Source organism: Barbatula barbatula, assembly GCF_947034865.1.
Source record: "Barbatula barbatula genome assembly, chromosome: 9".
NCBI classification, from domain to species: Eukaryota; Metazoa; Chordata; class Actinopteri; order Cypriniformes; family Nemacheilidae; genus Barbatula; species Barbatula barbatula.
Genome location: NC_136772.1, coordinates 21,566,522 through 21,589,928, shown reverse-complemented (window position 1 = coordinate 21,589,928; position 23,407 = coordinate 21,566,522). Strand labels below are relative to the sequence as shown.

The window sequence follows — 23,407 nt, the reverse complement described above, 5'->3', positions numbered from 1 at the left end:
TGCCATATATATTCTCAAACCTCGTCACACATCAAAAGAAAAGACTCAGAGCTGTTTTTCATGCACATGGAAGTTTTGAATACGAGGCAATAATTGTGTCCAGGGTGAATTTTTTCATAATGTGATATCCCCCCCCCCCCACTTCAAATTTTTTACGTTAATGAAATGTTGGAATATACCAGATTTCTTGGGTATCAAAAATGTTGTGTATCAGAGGATAAAGATCAAAAGAAGGATTTAATTGACAGCCTTCTTTGCTCATATTTATCAAGGGTGCCAATAACAGAGGAGGGCACTGTAAACTATTACTATGGTAAAAATGTGAACTTCCATCTTGCAATTTACTCACGAATCTGGTAGAATAAAAAGAGAGAAGCCATATTTTCCTAAAAACTTCAGCCAGGGCTATCATGACTATTATGATTATAAAGAAATACGATGATCATTAAAGTAGTTTTTACAAAAGACGCCACAAAAAATATTACTTTTTGAGATGCAACAACGGCACAGATTTATTTAAAAGGCCTTTTTGGTTTTAACAGTTCAGTTCATGTATTTTACTCTAGGATTGGTCTCAAAGTCATTAAAACTCAATTTACATGGTCAAACAAAAGTTAGTCCTTTTCTCTTAAAGGGGGTTGGCCACCCAAAAAATGTCAAAAATCTATCGTCATATTCTCACCCTCGTGTAAATGTGTAAAGACCAAGACGTACGACTGCTCTATCACAAAAGTGACTTGAGCAGAAGTTGAAGTGCTCTTTAAGCACCACACTTAAGTGGAAGTACTAAAGTATTCCACATTTTTTGTACCCAAGTATTGCAAGTAGTTTATTTTAAAATGTACTACTCAAGTACTGAAAGTAAAAGTACAAGTATTGTGTTATGTAGTTATTAATGAACATCATATTGTTTGTGTTATTTCAAATGTTTAGCCTAAAGGACACTCACAATTCCTTTGGCTGTATCCGCATTACGAGGACAGGAATGTACAAGAGCACCTTAAAACACTGAGCTCAACTCTTTGTAAACAAAAACAGATCAAGTATGCCCCTTCCCCACCGTGTTTCTGTTTCTTCCATCTCGAAAAGAGTTAAAGTGTTCTCAATGCAGGCAGGCAAGCAGCAGAGCGAAAGGAGTCTTCTTGTCCGCTGGATTCGCTCAATGATGAGCCAGCTTCATCAAACCTGGTGACAGAGCCATGTACCGCCCTGGCAGTGATAATGTGGGTTTGGAATGATTATAATTGTAACGAGTTAGCAAAATTAATGGAGTTAAAATATTACGATAATATGTACTGAAGTAAAAGTGGGAAAAAACGGATTACTCCAGTAGAGTACAGATACAGCCTTTCAGTACTTAAGTACAGTAGTGAAGTAGATCTACAGCTCTGAATTCAATGCATGTATAAATTACGTTGTTCGGATGAACACAGAGAAAGATATTTGTAAGAATGTTAGCAATTTTCAGTTCTGGGATAGCATTGACTACCCCAGTGAAGGTGCCCCAAAACTGTTTGCTTTCCTATTCTTCCAAATATCTCATTTTGTGTTCAACAGAACAAAATCTTTTTCCTACTATAACAGTCAATGATGTCCCGGAACTAAAAATTACTAACATTCTTCCAAATGTATTTCTTTGTGTTCAACAGAACAAAGAAATGTATACAGGTTTGAAACAACCTGAAGGTGAATATTTAGGGAGAACTACTCCTTTAACAATACGGCCAGTGTTGATAAGAAACCAAATGCATTGAAGCTATTTGATCGGAGTAATCCCAAACTGTGCTGTATCCAGAGGCATCCTTCCAATCTCTTACTTAAGACTTAACATGTCAGGACTTCAGCTTTTTCTGCTACGATCACGATTGGTCACAAATAATTTAGATAAAAGTATCTGCCAAATGATTTAATGTAAACGTAATTGCAAAAATCCCAATTATTTCAATTCATTCCCAGCCAAATGCTTTTCAAACAAACGTTATGAACGTGACTGCCCCACTTGCCCATGTGTGTGGTCTTATAGACTTTACCAGGCCGACCACACACACACACACACACACACACACACACAAACATAAAACCATTCCCTAGTTTGCTTTAACACCCACTTGACTTTAATTTCTTGATTGTTTTCTGAAACGTGTAGTGCAGATTGTGCGTGAATGTGTTCGAGAGTCTGTTCGGAGAAAGAAAGGAGAGCAGACAGAACTGAGACTGTTGAGATGCTAATGCAGGAAAGAGCTGTCGGCCCAAGGCTCACAGGACTCAACACTGATAAGCTACACCAGCACAGATAACTCCGTCTGAGAGAGAGAGAGGGGTTTAAACGCGTCTCCATGAGATGGAAACGGCAAACAAAACAACAAACATCAAGAAAAAAACATGAAAAAAGCACAGGGAAATCCTGTGAAGTGCGGTTTCGTCAACTCACCAAAAGTTTCGCTAATCAAGGCGGAACCACATTAGACATTTCAAAGAGAAACAACTCCTCAAGGAGGGACCAAGAAGGCCAGAAATTCATCGGACTTAAATGAAGAAGAAAAAACTGCCATCCACCTCTCCATCCCCATCTAAACCGCCAGTGTTTCAGAAATTCTCCATAGTTTAGTTTTTACGACCTATTTGTATAAAAATGTTGCCATTTCTGTATTTAGGTCACTTATTTAGGCAATTTTTAATTCAGTCAATGTACTATGTTGGGTTTTTGATGTGTAAACTGTGTATTCACTATATTGTTCGGCGTTTCCGCTACGATGTTGCTGGACTGTGACGCTGGATGACGTGCTCATTAACATATTTATTGCATCATTTTTGAGTTGCAACTTATGACCTTTTGCTTCTACTCGCTGAACATTTTGTATTTAATCATATTTATATATCAAATTTTGGACATGCTGTACTTTGTACTCATTGTGCGGTGTACGGTAAACTGAATGGAAAAATGAATATAGCGGAAACGCTATTGTTGAATCTTGTACTGTAAATAGTTTGTGCATTTGTGTGTATTTTGCATATTTTAAGTACACTGTCTGGAGTATGAACCAACATTTTCCAACCATGACACTTCTGTGTTTTGGTAGTGTAAAGATGATTTGATTTGGGTTAGATTTGACGACTATAGCATTTCATCATTTCAGAGTCTCGCTTTACAAGTTTACAAGATTTTAGAGACCCTAAACATGGAGTCTATCCAGAATAAAAGCCTTTCCTGAGAGCTGCCTCGCCACTCACATCCGTCCCTCCAAATATGTCTTCTGTATTCGAACATTCGACATCAACAGGCAAACGAACGAACATGGAGGAAAGAACCTGCGACATCACCTCAAGATGAAGACAGGAGGATGAACGGCTGACTGTGACACAGGAAGACGACAGAAAAAGCCACTTAACCAGGTGTCCTTTTTATTTACCTGCTCTCTCTTCCATAGACACACAGGCTTGAAAAAAGGGAATTGAAAGCGGACAGGAATAAAAGAGAGCAAATGACGAAAGCTCTCCCGTCTTTTCAACTCTCCATCTTCAAAGTGCTGAGCTCCGGCGGCTTTGAACGAATAAAAGCAGAGGTTCAGATTAACACTGTCTTTGATTGTGTATCGGCCGAGTGTGGGCTCTGCTTCACAAGGGTTCCGGGAGAAACACACGATACTTCGGCTCTGAATGCAGAATGATTTGAATACAGTTTGCGGTTTTCTTTATGCGGCTGCTATTGTGCGCAGGAGATGTCTGATGGAGGTTGAGAGGATAGAGTAATGGAAAATGTACATGAAGAGGTGCGAGCGAGGCTGTGTGTTTACCTGCGAGTGTTTAACCCGGAGTAAAGCTCCCCTACAGGGCTGAAATAATCCTTCTTTTCAGAAGGACTTTTATTTTCGGCCTCACAATCAGGAATCCGGTGACTCAATGGGGATGCGGAAAGCAACACATACACAACCACGCTCTCGTCCACCAGCAGCTAATATACAGACTCACGACACCAAACGATGACTTACGTTAAACCTGTTTACTGTCTGAATGAAAAGAGAGGCTGGTAAAACGTACTTTCACATCACTTTACAAATGCAGAGCGCTTTTCATGTTGACCGAGTATTTTCAACTTAATATGCATGTTCATCAACTGTGGCTTAACACAGACAAATAATAACTCTTCTCTTTGTATGAATGAATGCAAACACATTACCGTATGATAATACATTGAACATCTGTGGGATGGTCTGTTTGGGCTTTAAAGTTGCCAAAATCATCCCTTTGAGGTAGAAAACATCATTTTTGCCTGAAAATCTTATTGTTCCTTCTGCCATAGCTCTCCAATTGTGTATATGCATTTAGATTTTTTCAAACCTTCACAATTGCATTTCTTTATTGACTAAATGCTCTGTCAAAAGTTCATTCATATTTTTTCCATATTTTTTCAAAAATGGCAATAAAACAGCACAACTGAAACTGCACTTTAAAACCTATTAGCAGAATTCACTAAATGTAATTAAGTTTATTTTACTTAATTTTTCAAAAAAGTTAAGTTCACTTAGAAGTAAAGGTTCTGTTTACTCAATAACTGGAACTACGTTTTTTGAATTGATGTCTCATGTTAATTCTATTGATTCAGGCTACAGCAATTTATTTTAGGATTATGTTTTGACCAAAAAATCGAAATTAGTTATATTGTAAATTTGCAGAAATGTTTCTTGTCATTTTATCAAGCAATTTCTTGGGGTTTAATCACAAAATGTAGTTTAAAGAGGCCATGACTCAGACAGTTTCTGTATATCTCATGTAACTCTTGAGAATAGTATCGCACCCTTCAAATATCCGCAGAGTCCGTAGTTTGATCGCATTTATAAAAAATGTATATACAATTATTTCCGAAAACATGCGAAAGCACGTGTGCACACAATGCCAACAAAACACAGACATCAGTTTCACTTACCGCGTGCGGATCATGTCCAGAATCTTTTAGCGCTGGGACCTGCCGCTCCATCTATCAGTTTCAAAGGATCTCTGCATCCAGCGTTATATCCACCGTTTATAAAACATTCATCACCCAAATGCAGAGAACAAACAACACAGCTGAACTTCACGTACGTAGTGCTCTCTTTCTCTCTCATTTTCTCTTAAGCGAAAGCGATATGTGCACATGCTCCCTCTACCGCTTTCCTTGGTTGATGAGTGGGCCGAGTCTGCTTTTCCAGGCGCATTGTCCAATAACTGACTAAGAAACGGATTTTCATGTTCGATTAAAACTTTCCGAAACGTATATGAACACTGGGGGAGTGTATCGAGCACAGAAATAAAACGTTATACGTCCAACTGGTTCATCTAAATTCCATTTCTTTCTTAATGGAAGAAAGTCATATGGCTTTGATGCTGCATAATGGTGAATAACTGATGACAGAATTTTCAATTCCTTTTAGCTGAAATTTCTGTAGGAAGAGAATACTGCGCCTCTGAAATGTGCTACGTGAAAAGTGGAACTTGGCATCGCAGCATTTTTTTTGCCAGAAGTTTAAGCCTCTTGACTGAGCTGCTGAAAGGATGTAAGCGGCTTCCTCCGAGCTGTCAGTCAGGTGCTCAAACTCAAAATGAGACTCTGAGCTCACCGCCCATCACTGCCACCATCATACTGCCGTATCGATCACATGCTGATGCTTGCACAATGCGCCTTTAATCCACTGTGATACTGACCACTGAGCCCCAGATTACCAGTGACACATCTTTTCATCACTTCAATTACCTTTCTCTCCAGAACCCTTCTCACTTAATTGATTCAAGGGCGACTGCGTGCTTTCTATTAAAAAATCTTAAACACACAGGTATAATCCGGTGGCGGAAAACTAATACACGGCAAATCTTTGATACTGCTGTTTATCGCGGCTGAAATTAAAGTCCCGGCGTCCGCGCATCTAAAACGTTATTCCGCAGACTGAACCGAGATCAGTTAAGGGGAAATGCGGAGTTCGATGCAGTCGCTGGTGGCTGGCGGTCTCTCTGATAAAGCGGATGGTTATCAGTGGGTGTGCGTGTGATTGGCAGTGAGGGGGATGAGAAGATGATAAACGGGTGTCAGTTTGAAGGAGGCCGGAGGGGTTGACGGCAGGGAGTCCACGGCACAATGGCAAGGCAGATAAGAGCCGGTGGCCCCTCAGACTGAGAAGAGACGGAAGAGAAAACAGACCGGGAAAGGGATGAAGAAAGAACATGGGTGGAGAAGTAAAGTATTTATGGAAGAAAAGCGCTGTGGTGGAAGATGAAGGGGTGCCAGAAACACGCGGACAGACACAGGTGCAGGAAGACCAAATGAGGCGAACGTACCGAAAATAACAGTCTGGAGGAAATGGAAAAAGTGAAAAAAGATACAAAATAAAAGTGGAGGATTGAATAAACCAGTGTTAGGCAGTTTAAAGAATATGCATAAATGCTTTAACTACATTTTCCATTTTTGAGGATAATTATTATAAAAACAATACTTTTGAAAGTGATTTCTGGTGGGAAAACGTTTGTTACAGTTGTTAGACAAAAGTACTTGGCAAAAGAGTACAAAAACGACATTATATCAGGGATATATTTTTCTACAAAATAAAAAATGCACAGAAAAACAATCATTTTATTGATTCTGAAATATATAATTAACTCTCCAAAAAAATAAAATCCTGTTATAATTGACTTTCATGACATTGAGAGTCTGCATATGACTCATCTGTCTGTGGAACACAAAAGAAGATATTTTGATAAATGTCTCCGTGGTTTTGTGTCCAAACAATGAAAGTGAACGGGGGCAGATATTGTTTGCTTATCAACGTTCTCCCAAAACAATTATTGTTAAACGTTTTAGAATGACAGAAGAATGCAAATTACAATTTACAAATTACATTTTCAATACATTGCATGATATATTTTGAAAAAGGAAAAAATATCACTTTTCAAACACTTTTGCAGCATATATATTTCTAGGCATGCACGAGAAATTATCGGCCATATCGGTATCTGCCGATAAATGGTCATTTTTAATGTTATCGGCTGATAATACAATTTAGGATGATATATTATAGCCAATAAATCATAAATATTTTCCTCTGGTTAAACTTCTTCATCTGCACGGTGCTCAAAGTACTGTACTGTTCTGTCTTTCTCTCATGATCATTCAATTACTGCTATTAGCAAAACATTGTTGATGTAGGTACAGTATGTAGATACAAAAGCATATTGTTTGAATCAGACTGCCGTCTGAATGCTTTCTGTCTTGAGATCACTTAGGGGTGTACTCCCTTTGTTACCATCGGCTTAGACATTAATGGCTGTGTGTTGAGTTATTTTGAGGGGACAGCAAATGTCCACTGTTATACAAGCTGTACACTCGCTTCACATTGTAGCAAAGTGTCATTTCTTCAGTGTTTTCACATGAAAAGATATAATAAAATATTTACGAAAATGTGAGGGGTGAGAGAGACTGTATATAGGTACATGTGGGTGTAATCTGATGCCAAAACGCCTGTAAACACATGTTATATAGCATTACAAACTGACCCAATCTCCACCTTCAGTCTAAGCGTATATCTGTGCCCTATAAAAACACATGGTTTATCAACACTCTGCCATCTGTGCTGGTACCACATCGTTTTCTCCTCCAATATGACTGCTAACAGTAAAGGCCTGTTCACACATTTTATGTCTCTGGCCTTGTTGGTGCAAGACAGACTAACAACTTCATAAATGTCCTTTAAATATTTTCCTATTCGTCGCAAATAAAATAAAACGTTTGATGGAAGAAACTAAATTTACATCGCGCTTCAGTTACATTTTTCTCCAACCTATACATGTTAGCCCAGTGCTGTCCGTACTTATGACTCTCAATTTCTATATTCAAAGTGTAAGCGATAATTCATTTTCCCTCCCAATTTCAAGGATCGTTTGTGGAGAGCAGACAGCATACAGCATTCCTCACAGTGACGGCGAAGAGACTTTCATGCTCCGTGGTCACGGCTGGTTGCTATGGTGAGAGAGGCTGATGTGAGGCACGTCAGAGGAGTGAGGCAGTGAGGATGTGACCCCGACAACCCTCCATACCGTCTGTGCTCTGAATGTGCTTATGGGAATTCTGACTCTCCCACGTGAGATTAAGGTATAACCGAGGACATAAATGTATGTCTGACTTTTGAGTTTAAATAATCCGATTTCACCACAAGCAGATGTAGAACGAAATATTTACAAATATGACGGCTTTTACCAGGTGAAAGATTGCCAACAAATGTCACAATTTGTCCACTGCAGTGTTTCGAAGGTTTTAAAACTTCTAATTGGGATTTAACATGACTTAAAGTAATGAAATAAGACAAAACAAGCATTAAAATGAGCTAATACAACTAAGAATCTTTATAACGCAAATATACCCAATGAACGCTGAATAATGGCTTACAGGTTTTATTGACTACATCTGTCGTGCTGCCTCTCTCTCTCTCTTTCGATTGGAAAGAGCATTCAAGACATGGCGAAGACAAACGGGTTTAAAACAACATGAGGGTGAGGAGACGCTGACAAGATGTCATTTTTGTTCTTTTTGGGTGAACTCCCTCTTTAACTCTAATGATTCTATCAGCGCCATACATCAGTTTAATGTAGCAAAGTATTGCGCTCCAGCCCAGTTGATATGATCCACTCAGGGGTCCGATGTAAAAATAAATATACCCAGACAATAAAATAGATTTGGTCTGGCAAATAGCTTGAAGACCTTACAGCACCCCGTGATGCCGTTCGCACCGCAGTGATGTTATCTGAGGAACAGTGTTTGTGTGAGTGTCTCGGGTCTACGGGAGCAGAGAGCGTATCAGAAGCGTGGATCAGATATATTGAAGGCCGGGTTTGTGCCCGCGCTGTAACGTTCAGCTGCACTCTGGGATTCAGAGAAGGCTGGAGAGAGACTCTTTAATCCCAGACTGGCTCATTAGTCGGCTCTCTCCTTGATTAATGCATGTGTTTGTTTGTGTTGTGCGAGCCCTTCCCCTCTGCTTTCCCAAACTGCTTAATGAATAATCATTTTATATGCAAATGCCACAAAGCCTTGATCTTCTCAATGAGGAGCAGGAAAATTGGGATGTTAGATAATGATATGATATATGATGTTAAAACGGCACAGCACACAGAACAACACACGGGCTGCTTACCTGAGATTGAACGAGTTGCCATCGTTGCAGCCGGACACCTCGCCAGAAAAGCTCGGGTCTGTCTGAATGCGCATTCCCTACGAAACAGGACAAACAAACCGTGAGACGTGCTACAGATATCAAAAACTTGCGTTATTGCACGGACCCCTTGAGCTCTGCATTTCAGTCCGAGCCTGATGGGCCATGCAGGCTTTGGGTCAGTTTTCAGGACAATGTTAAAATGCAAGCCGGGCTTCCATGCCCAAGTGCCATTGTCCCCACTCCCACGGATGGCAGTATCACTTTACTATCCGGTTTACACTCACTACATACTACAAGTTTGTGATTTATTTAGTTTTCAACTTCATGCACACGTTGCGCAGAGCCATCGGCTTATGATATCAAAATAACACGATAACACGATAGCAATGAATAAAAAAAGACGCTTTCTCCTGCGGTACACACCGATTGGTCTGCACAGCGCTGATATATCGATATATTTAGAAAATTTTGCCAAACATTTTCCAAAATTAACCGTATAAAACACGAAGCGAAATTCAAATAGTTTGTTTTGGCAAATTATTCTTATGTCTGTGTAAAGAGGAGGTAACAAAATAGACACAGGCTTCAGGTGGCCAGGCTAGGCCTTAAATTTGAGGCAGGTTCTCCGCTGCCTGCAATTACAGGTTCAGATATTCCATTAGACGTCCCACAACGATGACAAAACTGTGAAATTTATTCAGCCTAAAATGCAATGCAAAGATCTCAAGGCAGGCGAAATGTTCGAAATAGCAAAATGGTCGACTAAATGTTTTATTCAGTGATCTACTAACCAACAAACAGGCCATACGTGACCCCGTCTGTGAAAACCCTGCTAAAGTCAATTTTTCTGTTACTGGTTTCCTAAAATAAACATCCTTTATTGTATAATGTAAACCACGAATATAAACTTGATTCTTTTGTTGTTGAATAAGTAAGCCCATGTCCAAAAATGTTAACCTTTGTTCAAAGTTGAAAGAATCAGTCTGACGTCAACTAAATACATGGAGGAAGATCTTCTGCTTCAAACCTGTTGATATGTTTATTTCGCTTTCCTAACTTTGCTTACTTTTATTGTTAATGTTTCTATAAAAACATACCTGCGTAAAATCGCTGCCTCGTGACTAGAACCAACATGTAAAAGCAAAAGCACTCCATATGACAAGAAAGTAAAAAACTCAAATGTGTGCAGATGAAAAGCATGGATTGATTGACTGTGAACGTCCCCTAAAACTGAAAAACACTAATACTTAAGGACATGGAAAAAGAAGTGGTAAAATAAACAGCCTTTTACGTAAACTAGCTAATGACGAGTAAAACGAATCTCCTTCACATCTCCGGCGAGAAAGAGTCACATAAAAGAACGTTATTTCACTTCCCGACTAGTTGCGAGACTCCAGGGAGGCATTTTCCCTGACAAAAATGGCTTCTGATTCGAGCATTAAAAGACCATTAGAGTGGATGTGCTAGAACTGATGAATTTCTGTCAAGAAAATCGCTAAATTTATCTCGTGTCTGGATTTGAGGACGATCATTAGTCATCTAGGTGCTTTTACCAGCGCGTGTGTGTTCGCATTGCACGTGACAGTAATTACAAATATGTAGCATGTGTGTGTAAACGTGGTTTGTTGAGGGATAATGACTTGCACAAGGCACATTAATGTGTGTGTGTGTGTGCGCGTGTGTCTAATAAAATGCAATAATTAATTGTATGTGACAGATTAGGCTTCACTTCAATGGCTGTGTTCATACAGAAAACATTACTTAGCGAATATTATGGGAAGCGTAGTTAATTCTGTGCACCTATCGGAGCAAACAGACATAACCATTAATAAAAACTGTCTGTATCGTGTGTGTGTAAAAACAGTGTTTTAATTGAAGCGTGACGTGTGTAGTGACCACAGTAGTAATGTATAGCATGCAGTTATAGGCGACGGTGTCCATGGGGAGGGTCAGTCAAACAGCCGTATAGGAGAAGGAGAAATGCATCATGCTGCCCTTCAAGCTGTGACAGAAAGCGTGGCAGGGGTCAGCATGGGCAGAAAGCCCTAATGTACTTGCCTGTAACCTCTGACCCCATTAGCACCTGTCAATCAAATTCCTGCTTCTCAAAGCTATCCTTTAGAAAGCCCAAAGTGTGATTTAAGGAACAGGGTCGGGGGTTAAAAGAAGAAAAGATCTTGATGTTTAATATACCATACGGTAGGCCTAATACAGATCCAGTTTTGGACACAAGGGAAAGGAAAACCATAGGGATTGTAGACGCATCCAGAATAAACGTTTGTGTACTGTGCATATTTATTTTGTATTTATAAACGTGTACACATACACAGATATAAGAAGATTTTTGAAATATAAAAATGTACACAGTATTTATATAACTTTATATAATATATTGATGTATTCATATATATTTACCAATAATTTAAATTATATTTGCATATTCTTTTATTTGTATATATTATAAGCATGGATGTGTATGTTTTTATGATACAAGCATTCGTTCAAATATCATTCCCTGTGTACAACCAATAAAGACATTTATACATGTTTGAAACAACTAGAGAGCGAGAAATTTGCGACAGAACTTAAATTTCTGGGCGAATTTTCCGTTAAAATGCAGAGTACGCAGACATATATTGTGTAAAAACAAACTTTTGTTCTAGATGCAATTAATCGGGATTAATTGTTAGACAGCCCTAGTATTTAAATATAATTGAATAAATATATACATGTATGTGTATGTGAATGTGTTTATAAATACAAAATAAATATGCACATCATACAACCATATATTATGTAAACACAAACTTTTATTCTGAATGCGATTAATCGCGATTAATCGTTTAACATCCCCCAAAAACAGCATATGTAGGTTAAACGGAACCTAAAGAAAGCAAGACAAAATATGTTTTCTTTAAAAGTAAAGCGTGGAATTGATATTGCCATTGGTCGACACACTGTCGCAATGCTTTACCAGTTGAGCTACATGAACGCCTGTGCTGTTTTCCGAGACAAAGGAGGCTACATTGGTTCCCTCTTTTTTACCCACAATTCATTCTGATTTTGAGTGTACATCCGAGGGTTCAAATCCCAGGGAACTGACTAAAATGCTTTCCTTGAATGCACTGTAAGTCACCGTGTAGAAAAAGCGTCTACAAGATGCACAGATGTGATTCGCGAACGCACGCAGTCACGTCAAAACGCCCACCTTCACAGATGAGGTGCTGCAAACAATTAACCGAACAGTGACAACTGACGGCTTGTTCCCTTGTTAATACAGACAGAGAACATCCTTTTAATGTGCACGCACGGGCGACATAAACACCCACTTAAAAAATAAATAAATAAGAAAAATGAAAACAAGAGTGAGCCTGTGATTTATTCTCCTCTCATTTTTAATGATTGGTTTGCGTGGTTTAAGTCACGGATTGGTGCCGCTGCTAATTAAAGAACAAAGGCATTAATCTAGCGTCTGACGGCCGATCTGATAAACACGTCAGTGGTTTTATTCGCCTGTGCGGCCTGATCTCCTCGCGCTGACCCCCGTCTAATGAATGACACGGTCGGTGCCGCCGTAATGGAACAAAAAGATTGCGGCAGCGGCAACGGAGTCTGGAAAGAAAAGCAAACACATTCAAGGGCATGATGGGATATGCATCACACGCTGAGAGAGTTATGACAGTTTGCTTATGTACCGTAGGTGCGTTTCATCGTTTTAAATCTGGCAAACAGCACACACCCCTGTTTACTAAATGAAGACATCTGCTCCTGAACTCCTTCAAGCTGAGGATGGGTATCACACAGTCTGCTTCACAGTCGCTTCTAACATCATTGCATTCAATGCAGCATTGCTGGGTTCAGTGATTTAGTACATCAAGCAGACTGCACAAGAGACATTCAGAAAATGTGACAAAGAATTAAGCCTTATGAACGGAGTCAAACAATCAAGGGATCGAAGTTAACTCGCTTTGTCTTGTTCTTTCAGGCGAACCCCAAGCCAAGACGTTGAGACCCTCCTGTCAACAACACATGACCAATTCCTCACAGGAAACTCTGTGTTATTTACCATCAAACACACTTTATCTACACACAATGACTCCACGGCCCCCACAGGAAGAAAGGCACCACAGCGCCAACAAGTGATACATTTAAAGTTACTTGTGTTGGTGACTATTAAACCCAGAGGGTTCGGGGGTACGAAAAAAATACTCCCAGAGCAATTAGCAGATACCGAGATCTTCCCACAGGAAGAGCGTGCTAATGATAGAAGGACAGACAAATAACCCGGCACGTGACAGACCAGAGTGTGAAAAATGAATAAATGTAAAAGCCACGTCGGTGTGTCTATGGACAATGTCTATGGAAAACTTCATACTGATTGGTCAATGGCAGTATTCGATAAAGCTTTGTAGTAAGGGTGTAGCAATACATTGATATGGATCGATGCACTGACGCCACACGTTAAATATTAATATGAGGTACCTTTATTTTGACACGCTACATGCATGTACATTATCCCGCTTTTTACACAGCAACTTGAGAAGAAAACATGAAATGTTAATTTGAAAAGTTTTATCTGCTCATTTCTTCCACAAGGAAAAACCCGCTTGCTTTCTGTATTAAGGTAAGAAACGACGTTCAAATGTCAACAGGCATTTGTAAATATAATGTCATCGGTGTTATTAAAAGACACAAAAGATGTCAAAACGATTTGCTGCATCCGTCTTAGCGTGTGTTATTAGTTTTGAGAGGTTGTTATCTGGGAATAACGTACCTGCAAATGTCACGACTAGCCAATAAGAATCAAGCATTCCAACGAGCAGTGTAATAAAGATGTATAACAGCTACCGTCATATGACGTTACACAATAATATACATTTAATAATATTCTATTTTCGATGTTTTAATGAAATATTTTATTTATTTTTATATCAATGCAATACTAAAACATGTCATTGCTAACATCCTACACAGGAAGTGATTAGCAATAGATGGGTAATTCAATGCAAATGTCAACCGATTTTCACCACAGTGATGATCATATGTCAAAATGTGGAGGTTTAAATACCCACGTGAAGTCTCTCAAAGTTATAAAGCACTGAGTAAATCGTCACATCCATAACCATCCAGATTCCTCATTAATAGACACATGAAAATTAAAAGAAAAAAATTATTCTATAAAGACGCATCGCTTCTCAATTCAAAGAAGTCCTGCGACGTATGTTGTCTCTCAAAAATGTGCATCCATAACACATTGTTCTCTCTTAAAACAATGAACTCATCCATAGACTGATATTGTTCTGATGTCTGGACTCCATCATCAGTGATTTAGTCAAATATAAACAGATGATTCAATATATTGGTCTCTGAGAATGTACATTTTAAGTTTTGACTAAAAATGTCACATCCATAACGCTGGAATTGCCAAAATACTGGTTTTAAAAAGTCTGATCGCAAACTGTGGCATTCTGTCTGAATTAATGTAGTGGAGATGGTGACGGTGATTAAACTCTCATTAGTTAAAGATGACCACCTCAATGCTGAAATACAATTATCCCGGACAGAAAAACTAATAACATCTCAAAATCACTTAAAATAATGGCCTGTAAAAGCTGGAAAAGAAACTCTGGATCACTCACACCCACCAAATAGGCTTTTAAGACCCTTCAAAGTGGGCTAGTTCACAGCTTCTTTTGTCTTTAGAGAGGGAAGAGTATTTTTCTTTCCAGTTTAAAATATCAGCCCGTGCTCCGCAGTGGGAGGCGAGGGCAAAGCCGAGGGCCGTTTCACACTTTTCCGACCACTTACTTCTGCTGGAAAGGGCAAGTGACAATCTGAACAATTACACAGTCCTATTACCTCAATCAGGTATAGAGTGGTGTGGACTCTCTCTTTTCTCTCTCTCCGTCTCTTTCTGGTGGGTTTGCAGTATGGAAGGGCGAAACTCAGAGTGCATTAGTGAGCTCTAACCCTGTCATTTCTCAGACACACTTGCTTATTACTGACACGCCGCGTGTGCCTGCAGCCAGGAGGAGGAACACGCTGAGCACACGTGTCTGGCAGAGAGGTAGAGAGAAGTGGAGACGGGTGAGAGACCATGAAGAAGAATGGTAGGTCAAGAAGATAAAACAGCCCAGAAGCAAGTGAGCTACCCTTCATGTACCATTCAGATTTTTGAATGCCTGGATTGGATTTGAGGTGGCAAAAGGGATGCAGATGTCTCACTTATATTCAAAGTTCATGAAGCATTACATTCTGCTAAATCTTGTTCGTAATAAAAAACATACAACATGTTCAGTAACAAACATTAAATATATTTTTGTTTTAACGCTCACCGTAACCACCTCATATCCCAGAAGGCTTTTACTTCAAAAATCAATAATGTGGTCAATATTTATTTTAGATTTATTTTATAAAGTTGTGCTGTATGACACAAATAAGACTGCACCTCAACGATGCAAAAAGCTTTATTAAGTAATAATTAATATATAATCAGAATATATAAAGTTCGGTCATCTTTTAGTCACCCTCCTGTGTATGTATACAGTATGACTCTTTCGTCTGTGTTACACCAAAGAAGATATTTTGATAAATGGCTCTGTGGTTTTGTATCCGTACAATGCAAGTCGATGGGAACCAATGTTGTTTTATTTACAACTTCAAAATATCTTCTTTAGTGTTCTGCAGAAGAAAGAAAGTCAAACTGGTTTGAAACACTGATCTATATAAATTACTGTATTGGACCTAGAACGCTAAACCAACGGCAGGATTGACCTACAGTCAAAATGAAGAGTATAACAAGTGTTTCAGCTTAATGGGATGTGTGCGTTTAAATTAATTGTTACCCTTTTTTTTCGAATGTTTATGTTCATTTTCGTCAGAATAGCAACGTATAGAAGTCAATGTAAAGATGAGTGTGTATTGCACACTGATGTAATGGCACGTGTGTTAATGTTAAGAAATAAAGCTTCATAACAAAGAACATAAACAGCCTGTATTTAACTGTATTTAGATTCTAGAATAAGCATATTTGTCTTACAGTATGTTGTGGTGTCTCGTGAGTCTGCTGATCTGATATGTACGCTACTGTAATGAAAAAGAACGTAACTCACTCTATATCTATTAAGACGGAAAAATAATTAACCATTTACATGCTTAAGACAAGTACGTTGTAATAATGACTTTAGAAATAAAAACAAGGACGTGTAAGTTAGTGTTTTATCATTAATATGTAATAACTCCATATTAATTGAATAGAACGTTTGTGCATACATACATGACGGCGAGGTAGCAATCCAGTTATTTCTATAGATCATTGGTTTGAAATGGCATGATGTGATTATTATCTATAAACTTTATGACGAAGGCCAGCAACAGTATGGGTTTGATTCCCAAGAAATGCAAATGCTTAAACGCTTCACATAAGAGTCTGCCAAACGCACAAATGCAAAGAAGGAAATCTCGTCGTTACCATAGCAATATGCAAACCTAAACTCTACTGAAATTAATTTTAAGTTAAAGTTGTGTGCGAGGAGCATTGCCTATGTAGACCATTCCGACATTAACATTAGCGTCCATTCCACTTAAGATGTTGCATTGTAAGGTAGACACATATGTAGGAAGCGGTATGTATTACCAACAGAAAGTGGGCAGATAACTGATTTACAAACAGCGAGAACCTATATTTGTCTTTTACAAAACCTGCATTGTATGTGATCTCTAAACCCTCACTGGTTTACATCTCCCCCTCACACAAACACACGTGCACACACACCGCAGAGCCCTCTTAACTGCACCTGTGGCTGTCAATAGTCTCTTTTGACTCGAGTGTCGCAGAAATAAGCTTTTCTTTTCCTCTTACTCGTGTTCATCCAGGAGCTGTCACATTGATAAGTAGGTTTGGCCTAATGAAACAAATACAATGGCCATACAATATCGGTTCATTTGGTTTGCGTCACATCGGGAATAACGTCTCGGAAGCCTATTGCTGAATTAAATGAATGCACATCCCTATCAACTGAATACAATGACTAACTTGCATGACAATACCCACCGGGTCCTATTATAAAAAAGGTTCGTTTTGAGATTATAGAGATTAGGAGGAACAATAGATGATTTAAATATAGTCAATTAGGTCTATATTATTAATAAGATTAGACAGACAGATAGATTCTCTTTTTCGGAAACTAAGTACTGCTACTGAACGTTTAATAAGTTAAATAGATCAGGTGTGATTGATTTACCTCTACGTTCATGTATAATTCCTGTATTATATAAAAAATATAATGTTATAATGACAAAGTTACAGATTACGGCATTGATGTTTAACCATGGGCAGTCACGTGTTAAGATATCATTAAAACATAAAACGCTAGTTTGGGTAGGTTTGCTCTTGCTCTTGAGGATGAGTAAATTCTCTTTTTTTTTTAACTGTCCCTTCAAGTCAAGTTCAGTTGACTCAAATCTTGCTGCTATTTACTCTCCATGAACACGGTTGCTGGAGTTTGATAACTTGGTAATGACGAAAACGGATGCAGAGGAACGTAACTGTTAAAGTCTTCTGCCATGTTTCAGTCTATTTTTTTTGACTGGCTCCTTTGTTCAGGTTTCCCTTCCTTCTGTCACACACAAACATGTCTCTCCTCCAGCTGTACGTAAGCTTTCATCAATGAAAAGTGCAAGTTTAATTACACCCAATGGGCTGAAAGAGAGATGGAGAACGAGTGAGAGACAGAGAGATGGAGAACGAGTGAGAGACAGAGAGAGAGAGAAGTTGATGTTAATTGGGGGTTTGTGAATAAGAGGCTGTTGGATTAGACGCAGTGCCATTTTAATTTGAGATCATGTATCCTTTTTGAGTGTCATTTTAAATCAGTATGACAGAGCGGAGTGTGTGTGTGTGTTTGAGAGTTCACACTGCAGACTGTAGAGTAACAGACAACCAGAGATGAATCAGACAGAGGACGGGTCATGATGTCACAAGGTGAAGCACAAGGGTTCTGTCTAACAACTGCATACACGCTCACTCATCTTTATTCAGACACAGCCTAGAATGCAAAAACAGATGCAGTGAGCCACAAACTTGCGGAAGCACAGCTTTGAGGTATGACATATATATTTTTGTAGCTTGTACTTTTTATCAGAATTGATGCCATTTTTTATATAAATTATCTTAAAGGGACAATGAATGTATATGCCATCTTCATTTACTCGCCCTAATGTCATTACAAACCTGTATAACTTTCTTTCTTCTGCAGAACACCAAAGAAACAATATTTGGAAAAACGACACTGGCCCCCATTGACTTTTATTGTACGGACACAACACCACAGAGACATTCTTCAAAATATCTTCTTTTGTGCTTCACCAAACTGAGCAACATACAGTTTCGAATGACATGAGGATGAATGCATGATGTTTTGAATCTTTATTTTTGACTGAATTATCACGCATTGCTTTTGGGACAATGCATTCATTACATTATACACAATCATTCAAATATTTCCAGGAAGTCGACTACTGTATGCTATACTGAACATAAATGACTCATACATGATATAAAATCCCCTACACTGACCTCTGTGTATTTTATGCATGTTTTTGTGCTCATGTAACCACTGTCATGCATTGTACAGAGATCCAAGGAAACTGGAGCCGAGGTCAGAATGTCACCTGTGGTCCATAACTACCATTGCAGTGACATCACACATTAAATTTCACGGCTGAGATTAACCTGAAACTAATACAGCCATAATTCCCCATGTTAGTGTAACGCAGTGAAAGAAGAGTCGAGATGTGAAGGGTCCGACACTGCCGGTCATGCACCGTAACTGACATTCCAGACCAGGCAGAGACAGCTGAACCTCCAGCACAAATCCTGCTGGATGCAGGTGGGGAGAGACGGTGTTTTACAATACGAAAGGAATTCCATGTTTGACCTGTTTGACTTCTGCGGAGCACACAAGATATTTTTAAGAATGTTGGTAACTGAACAACGGTGGTACCCTTTCAATTCTATTGTATGGACACAAAACCAATGCAAGTTAATGGGTATGGCCGTTGTTTGGTTACCGACATTCTTCAAAATATCTTCTTTTGTGTTTTTATTGAAGAATAAAGAGATGACATGCGCATAGGTAAGTGATGAGTGCGTGAACTATCCCTTTAAAGCCACAATATGTAAATTTGGACCGCTAGATGGTGCACTTTCGAAACAACCATCGAAAGGCGAAGCTAAATTATGTTATGTAGGAGAGTGGAATTATGGGACATGCTGTTTTCACCATCCAGAGGCGTATGGAGATCGCCCATCATGATCACGGACGAGGTAATGAATGAATATGATTTTATGTCATCGTAATGAATTAGCTTGAAAGAAACGTGGAATGTAATGCTACGTTAGCCCGCGAATGATATTGGACTTTGTCACTGATTTGATAGCGTAATGCTACACAGTTAAAACAGTCATACAGTCGTCGTTTAAAAGGTAAACTACGTTTTTTGGGTTTCGCCAAAGAGTAATCGTGATCCATAATAACAGAACAACAGATGCTGCGTACCAGATGCTGTATAACCACTCCTGCATTTGTGTGTTGGCATAGATTCAACAACCGGAAACTGAGAGTATTGCGGCGCATCGGATATTAAGTCCCTGATATGCGACAAATACAAGGGAGACAAGAGAGGGGCCATTATTTTAAATAGGAATTTCTCTGGATTTGCACATTCTTGGGAACATTCGGGATGATGAAAGTACACAACTGCATGATATATATCACACGTGCAAGTGATTTTTGAATATTTCATAATATTTCTTCCATATTGTCGCTTTAAGGAGATTCAAATAAACACCGTATTTGGTTTTATTTGTAGTCAAACCACAGTGACCATGTTTTAACCATGACTTTTTCATAGTTAATTATGCTAACGTGACAAAAAATAAAAGGCATGTCATTTCAAACACAAAAATATTTTAAAGAACATCAGTAACCAAACAGCACCCCCCCCCCCCCCCTATTGTCTTACATTGTATGGGTGCAAAACAACTGAGACATCTCTCAAAATATCTTAATTTTGTCTTTCACAGAAGAAAGACCGCTGACAGTGTTTTCAACAACATTAGGAATACATTATGCCAAAATTAACATTTAGGGTGAACTATCCCTTTAACAGTTCACGTATGCAATAAATAAATGTTCAGATAAAGACATTTAGCAACAATGTACAGTATGATCTAATCATTATATAACATTTAAAAAATCCAATATCATTTACTGACGGATAAATAAACTCTTACAGACATCGAAACGTACGTAGAAACATATTAGTACACACCTATTCCTTAGAGTTAACCAGCTCATTAATTACAGTCCTGGCCAGTGAGCACACTGGACTTCTTTCATGTCACAAGGGATTTATACATCAACAAGAGAACTCTCTAATCCCGGAGGAGAGAAACCTGCTGTCAGCTGACCCTCCTGCCTGCCCAAAGCTGGCCAATGGGATGTCAGGGTGAGGTCCCCGGGTTCATGTCGGACCACTTACATAACAACCAGCACAGGTAAAAACAAACCCCAATACATAATTGGTTCTTAAGGGGCATAAACATTCAGAAGGCATAAAAATAGACAGGAGCACAGAGGACAAATATACCTCACTGGAATCTCAGTCTCTCGTGACAAATATCTGTACCCGCAAGTGATGGTTTCCAAGGTTTCAAATCTTATCTGTTATCTCCCTCCCCTGGAGTTCTGATTTATTAATAAGAACTAGGATCTTCTTATTTTAGATCCAAAAAGAAGCTGGATGGTTTGTGATCCATATTTAACAGAATGGAAAAATCTCTATACAGATGGTTTCGTATTAGCATTGGCTGTCTTACTAAACCACATGAAAGAGCGTTAAACAACAGGATGGGATACGGCCTCTCGAAACCCCCATGTGCAGAGATGTCTTACTATGCAAAAAGTCCCGACTCCTTTCCAGTGCTTTCCCTCATTTCTGACCTCGACTTCATCTTTCACCATCCCTACTCTTGGTAACAGACCAAATGCCTGCAGTTTCTTCAATGACCGTATGATGATCTGATGTGCTCATCTGGCCTTTATGAAAAAGAGAGAACTTCCGCTTTACTTTAATCATTCATAAAAAAATTCACACATTAATAGACACTACTCTGAAATGTATGGACAATGCGTTAACATGAGAGGATATTGATCACGTTTATGCTAATGGTGTTTGCACATCAAAAGCAAAGCATAGCGCTCCGCCGTCTATATTACTCGAGGGATCATTTGCTTTTAAGTTACTCGCGCAAATAAAAAACATTGCGTGACAGGGAATGTCTTCGCGCATCCGGACGTATCAAATCGTAGGTGTCAATAAGCTCTTGGCAGGAATTCCCTGCACAGCCTGTTTAGGCCACGTTTACACGATGAAAAACATCGAAATCATTCTTTTGTGTTTTTGAAAAGTTTCACGTACACACGACAACCTTATCATAACAATCAGCGTTTACACAGATCCGCAAAAATGACTAAAACGCTGTATTACGTATGCCATGCCAGAAGTGTGTGACATCACTTTGTTAAAAAAAATACCAGAGGACTTGATCATAGATTGACGGTTTATTGGAAGACCCCTAAAACGCCCGTTTCCGTGTAATCGGACAGCCAAATCGCATAAATTGTTTTGCGCTTTCACTTGAAAACGGTCTTGTGTAAATGGCCCCTTAGACTTGCACGGTAGGACGCGATTAATGTGAATATCGTACGTTTGAGGCAATCGTTTTGCCCAATTCAAGTCATTTGCTTCACCAGGTGCTTTGACTTTGGATGTCATCTACTCAAGCAAAATCAATAAATTAACTTTCGGTGAAGTCATGTTCATGGTTATCGTTTTGTTAAAAACACACTAAAAGTCGTCACTATTCGGTGTCATTTTTGTTGTAGTTGTGGGATGAAAAGCCCTTTTGTCTTGGTTCACACCAAAACAACAAAATAACAATAATTATACAAACAATAACAATAACTATATTACTGCCACATTATTAATGACAATAACGTAAATTTCATGAGGATTGAGAGCTGTTACTTTTTTTAAATGTGCAAGTGCTTTGTATTCAATAGATTTTGATTGGCTGTCAATGTTTATCAATGACCAGCTGCAATAAAATGCTCTAAGAGCGATCTCAGAGTTATCGTGCCTTTAAATAGTTGTAGTGTGAACTCCTCAATCCTAAAAATATAGAACAATTTTTATAACTTCAGAGTTCTTTATCATCCTTGGTATGAACAGGCCTTTTTAACGCAACAAAAGTTTTACGATCTTTAAAATATTATAGACAATTTCATCAGACTCGCCCTAGTGTCTTATAATATAACTATTTATATATTTTATTTAATTTACGTTAAAATTTATGTATATTAGTATTTTATTGTATAAAAATGTTGTTATTATTAAACTATTTACTGAATTTGGTTGCAAGTTAATTTTATAAAATAAACAATTTGTTGAATGCGTCCTGTATTTCGGTCGCATTTAAACAAACCGTGTGGTACATTGACATCTAGCGGTTGAGCTTGGTTTAAATTAAAAATATTGGATAGAAAATTTAGCTTCTTGGGTTTCTTTGGCTTGTTATCTGAAATAATCTACATGCACTCTCTTTTTATAATGTACCAGCAGTTAAGGGCAGTCCACGAACACACGTATGCGTGGAAACTTTTGTTAATGTTGTCATTTTAAATCCGTCTATAGTTAAAGTCATCATTCTTTGTGCAAAAGAGCCCTCATGATTGGAACTTTTTAATTCATTGTTTTGCTGTATAACTTTTCAGACAGACTGCAGTGCCATCATATAAATATATTCCTGCGGTATAGTCTACACAAAAACCCAATAAAATTCAAATCTATGGTTTAGCGCTATACCTATTGATATCAGTCAGACAGCCTCTTCCTGTATTTTAGCCATAATAAGCTGTGCAAGCATGTGCAGGACTTAATGCCATGAGTCTAAAGTCTGGTCTATTCTCTTCCCCACATCAAAACAAGTGCAAACCGAGCAAAACTGTAAATGCAGCAGCACACCATCTGTCCCAAATACATCTTCCATATTCCACCGCACAACCTATTATCTGTGTGTGTGTATGCGCACAAGTCTATGAGGGTTTGTGTGTATTGGAAAGAGAGGCAAAAAAAAACACCATCTCTGATGTGTCACAGGTGCTATAAGC

General features: G+C 38.6%; 1 protein-coding gene across 1 annotated transcript in view; it reads right to left on the bottom strand.

The window, feature by feature from the left end:
* pard3bb (par-3 family cell polarity regulator beta b) overlaps positions 1 to 23,407 on the bottom strand; it is a 287,217-nt gene that overhangs the window by 182,186 nt on the left and 81,624 nt on the right. The window contains exon 6 of the mRNA XM_079465100.1: positions 9,153 to 9,229. Within this exon, the coding sequence (XP_079321226.1) occupies positions 9,153 to 9,229 (77 nt within the window). The remainder of the gene's footprint in view (positions 1 to 9,152; positions 9,230 to 23,407) is intronic.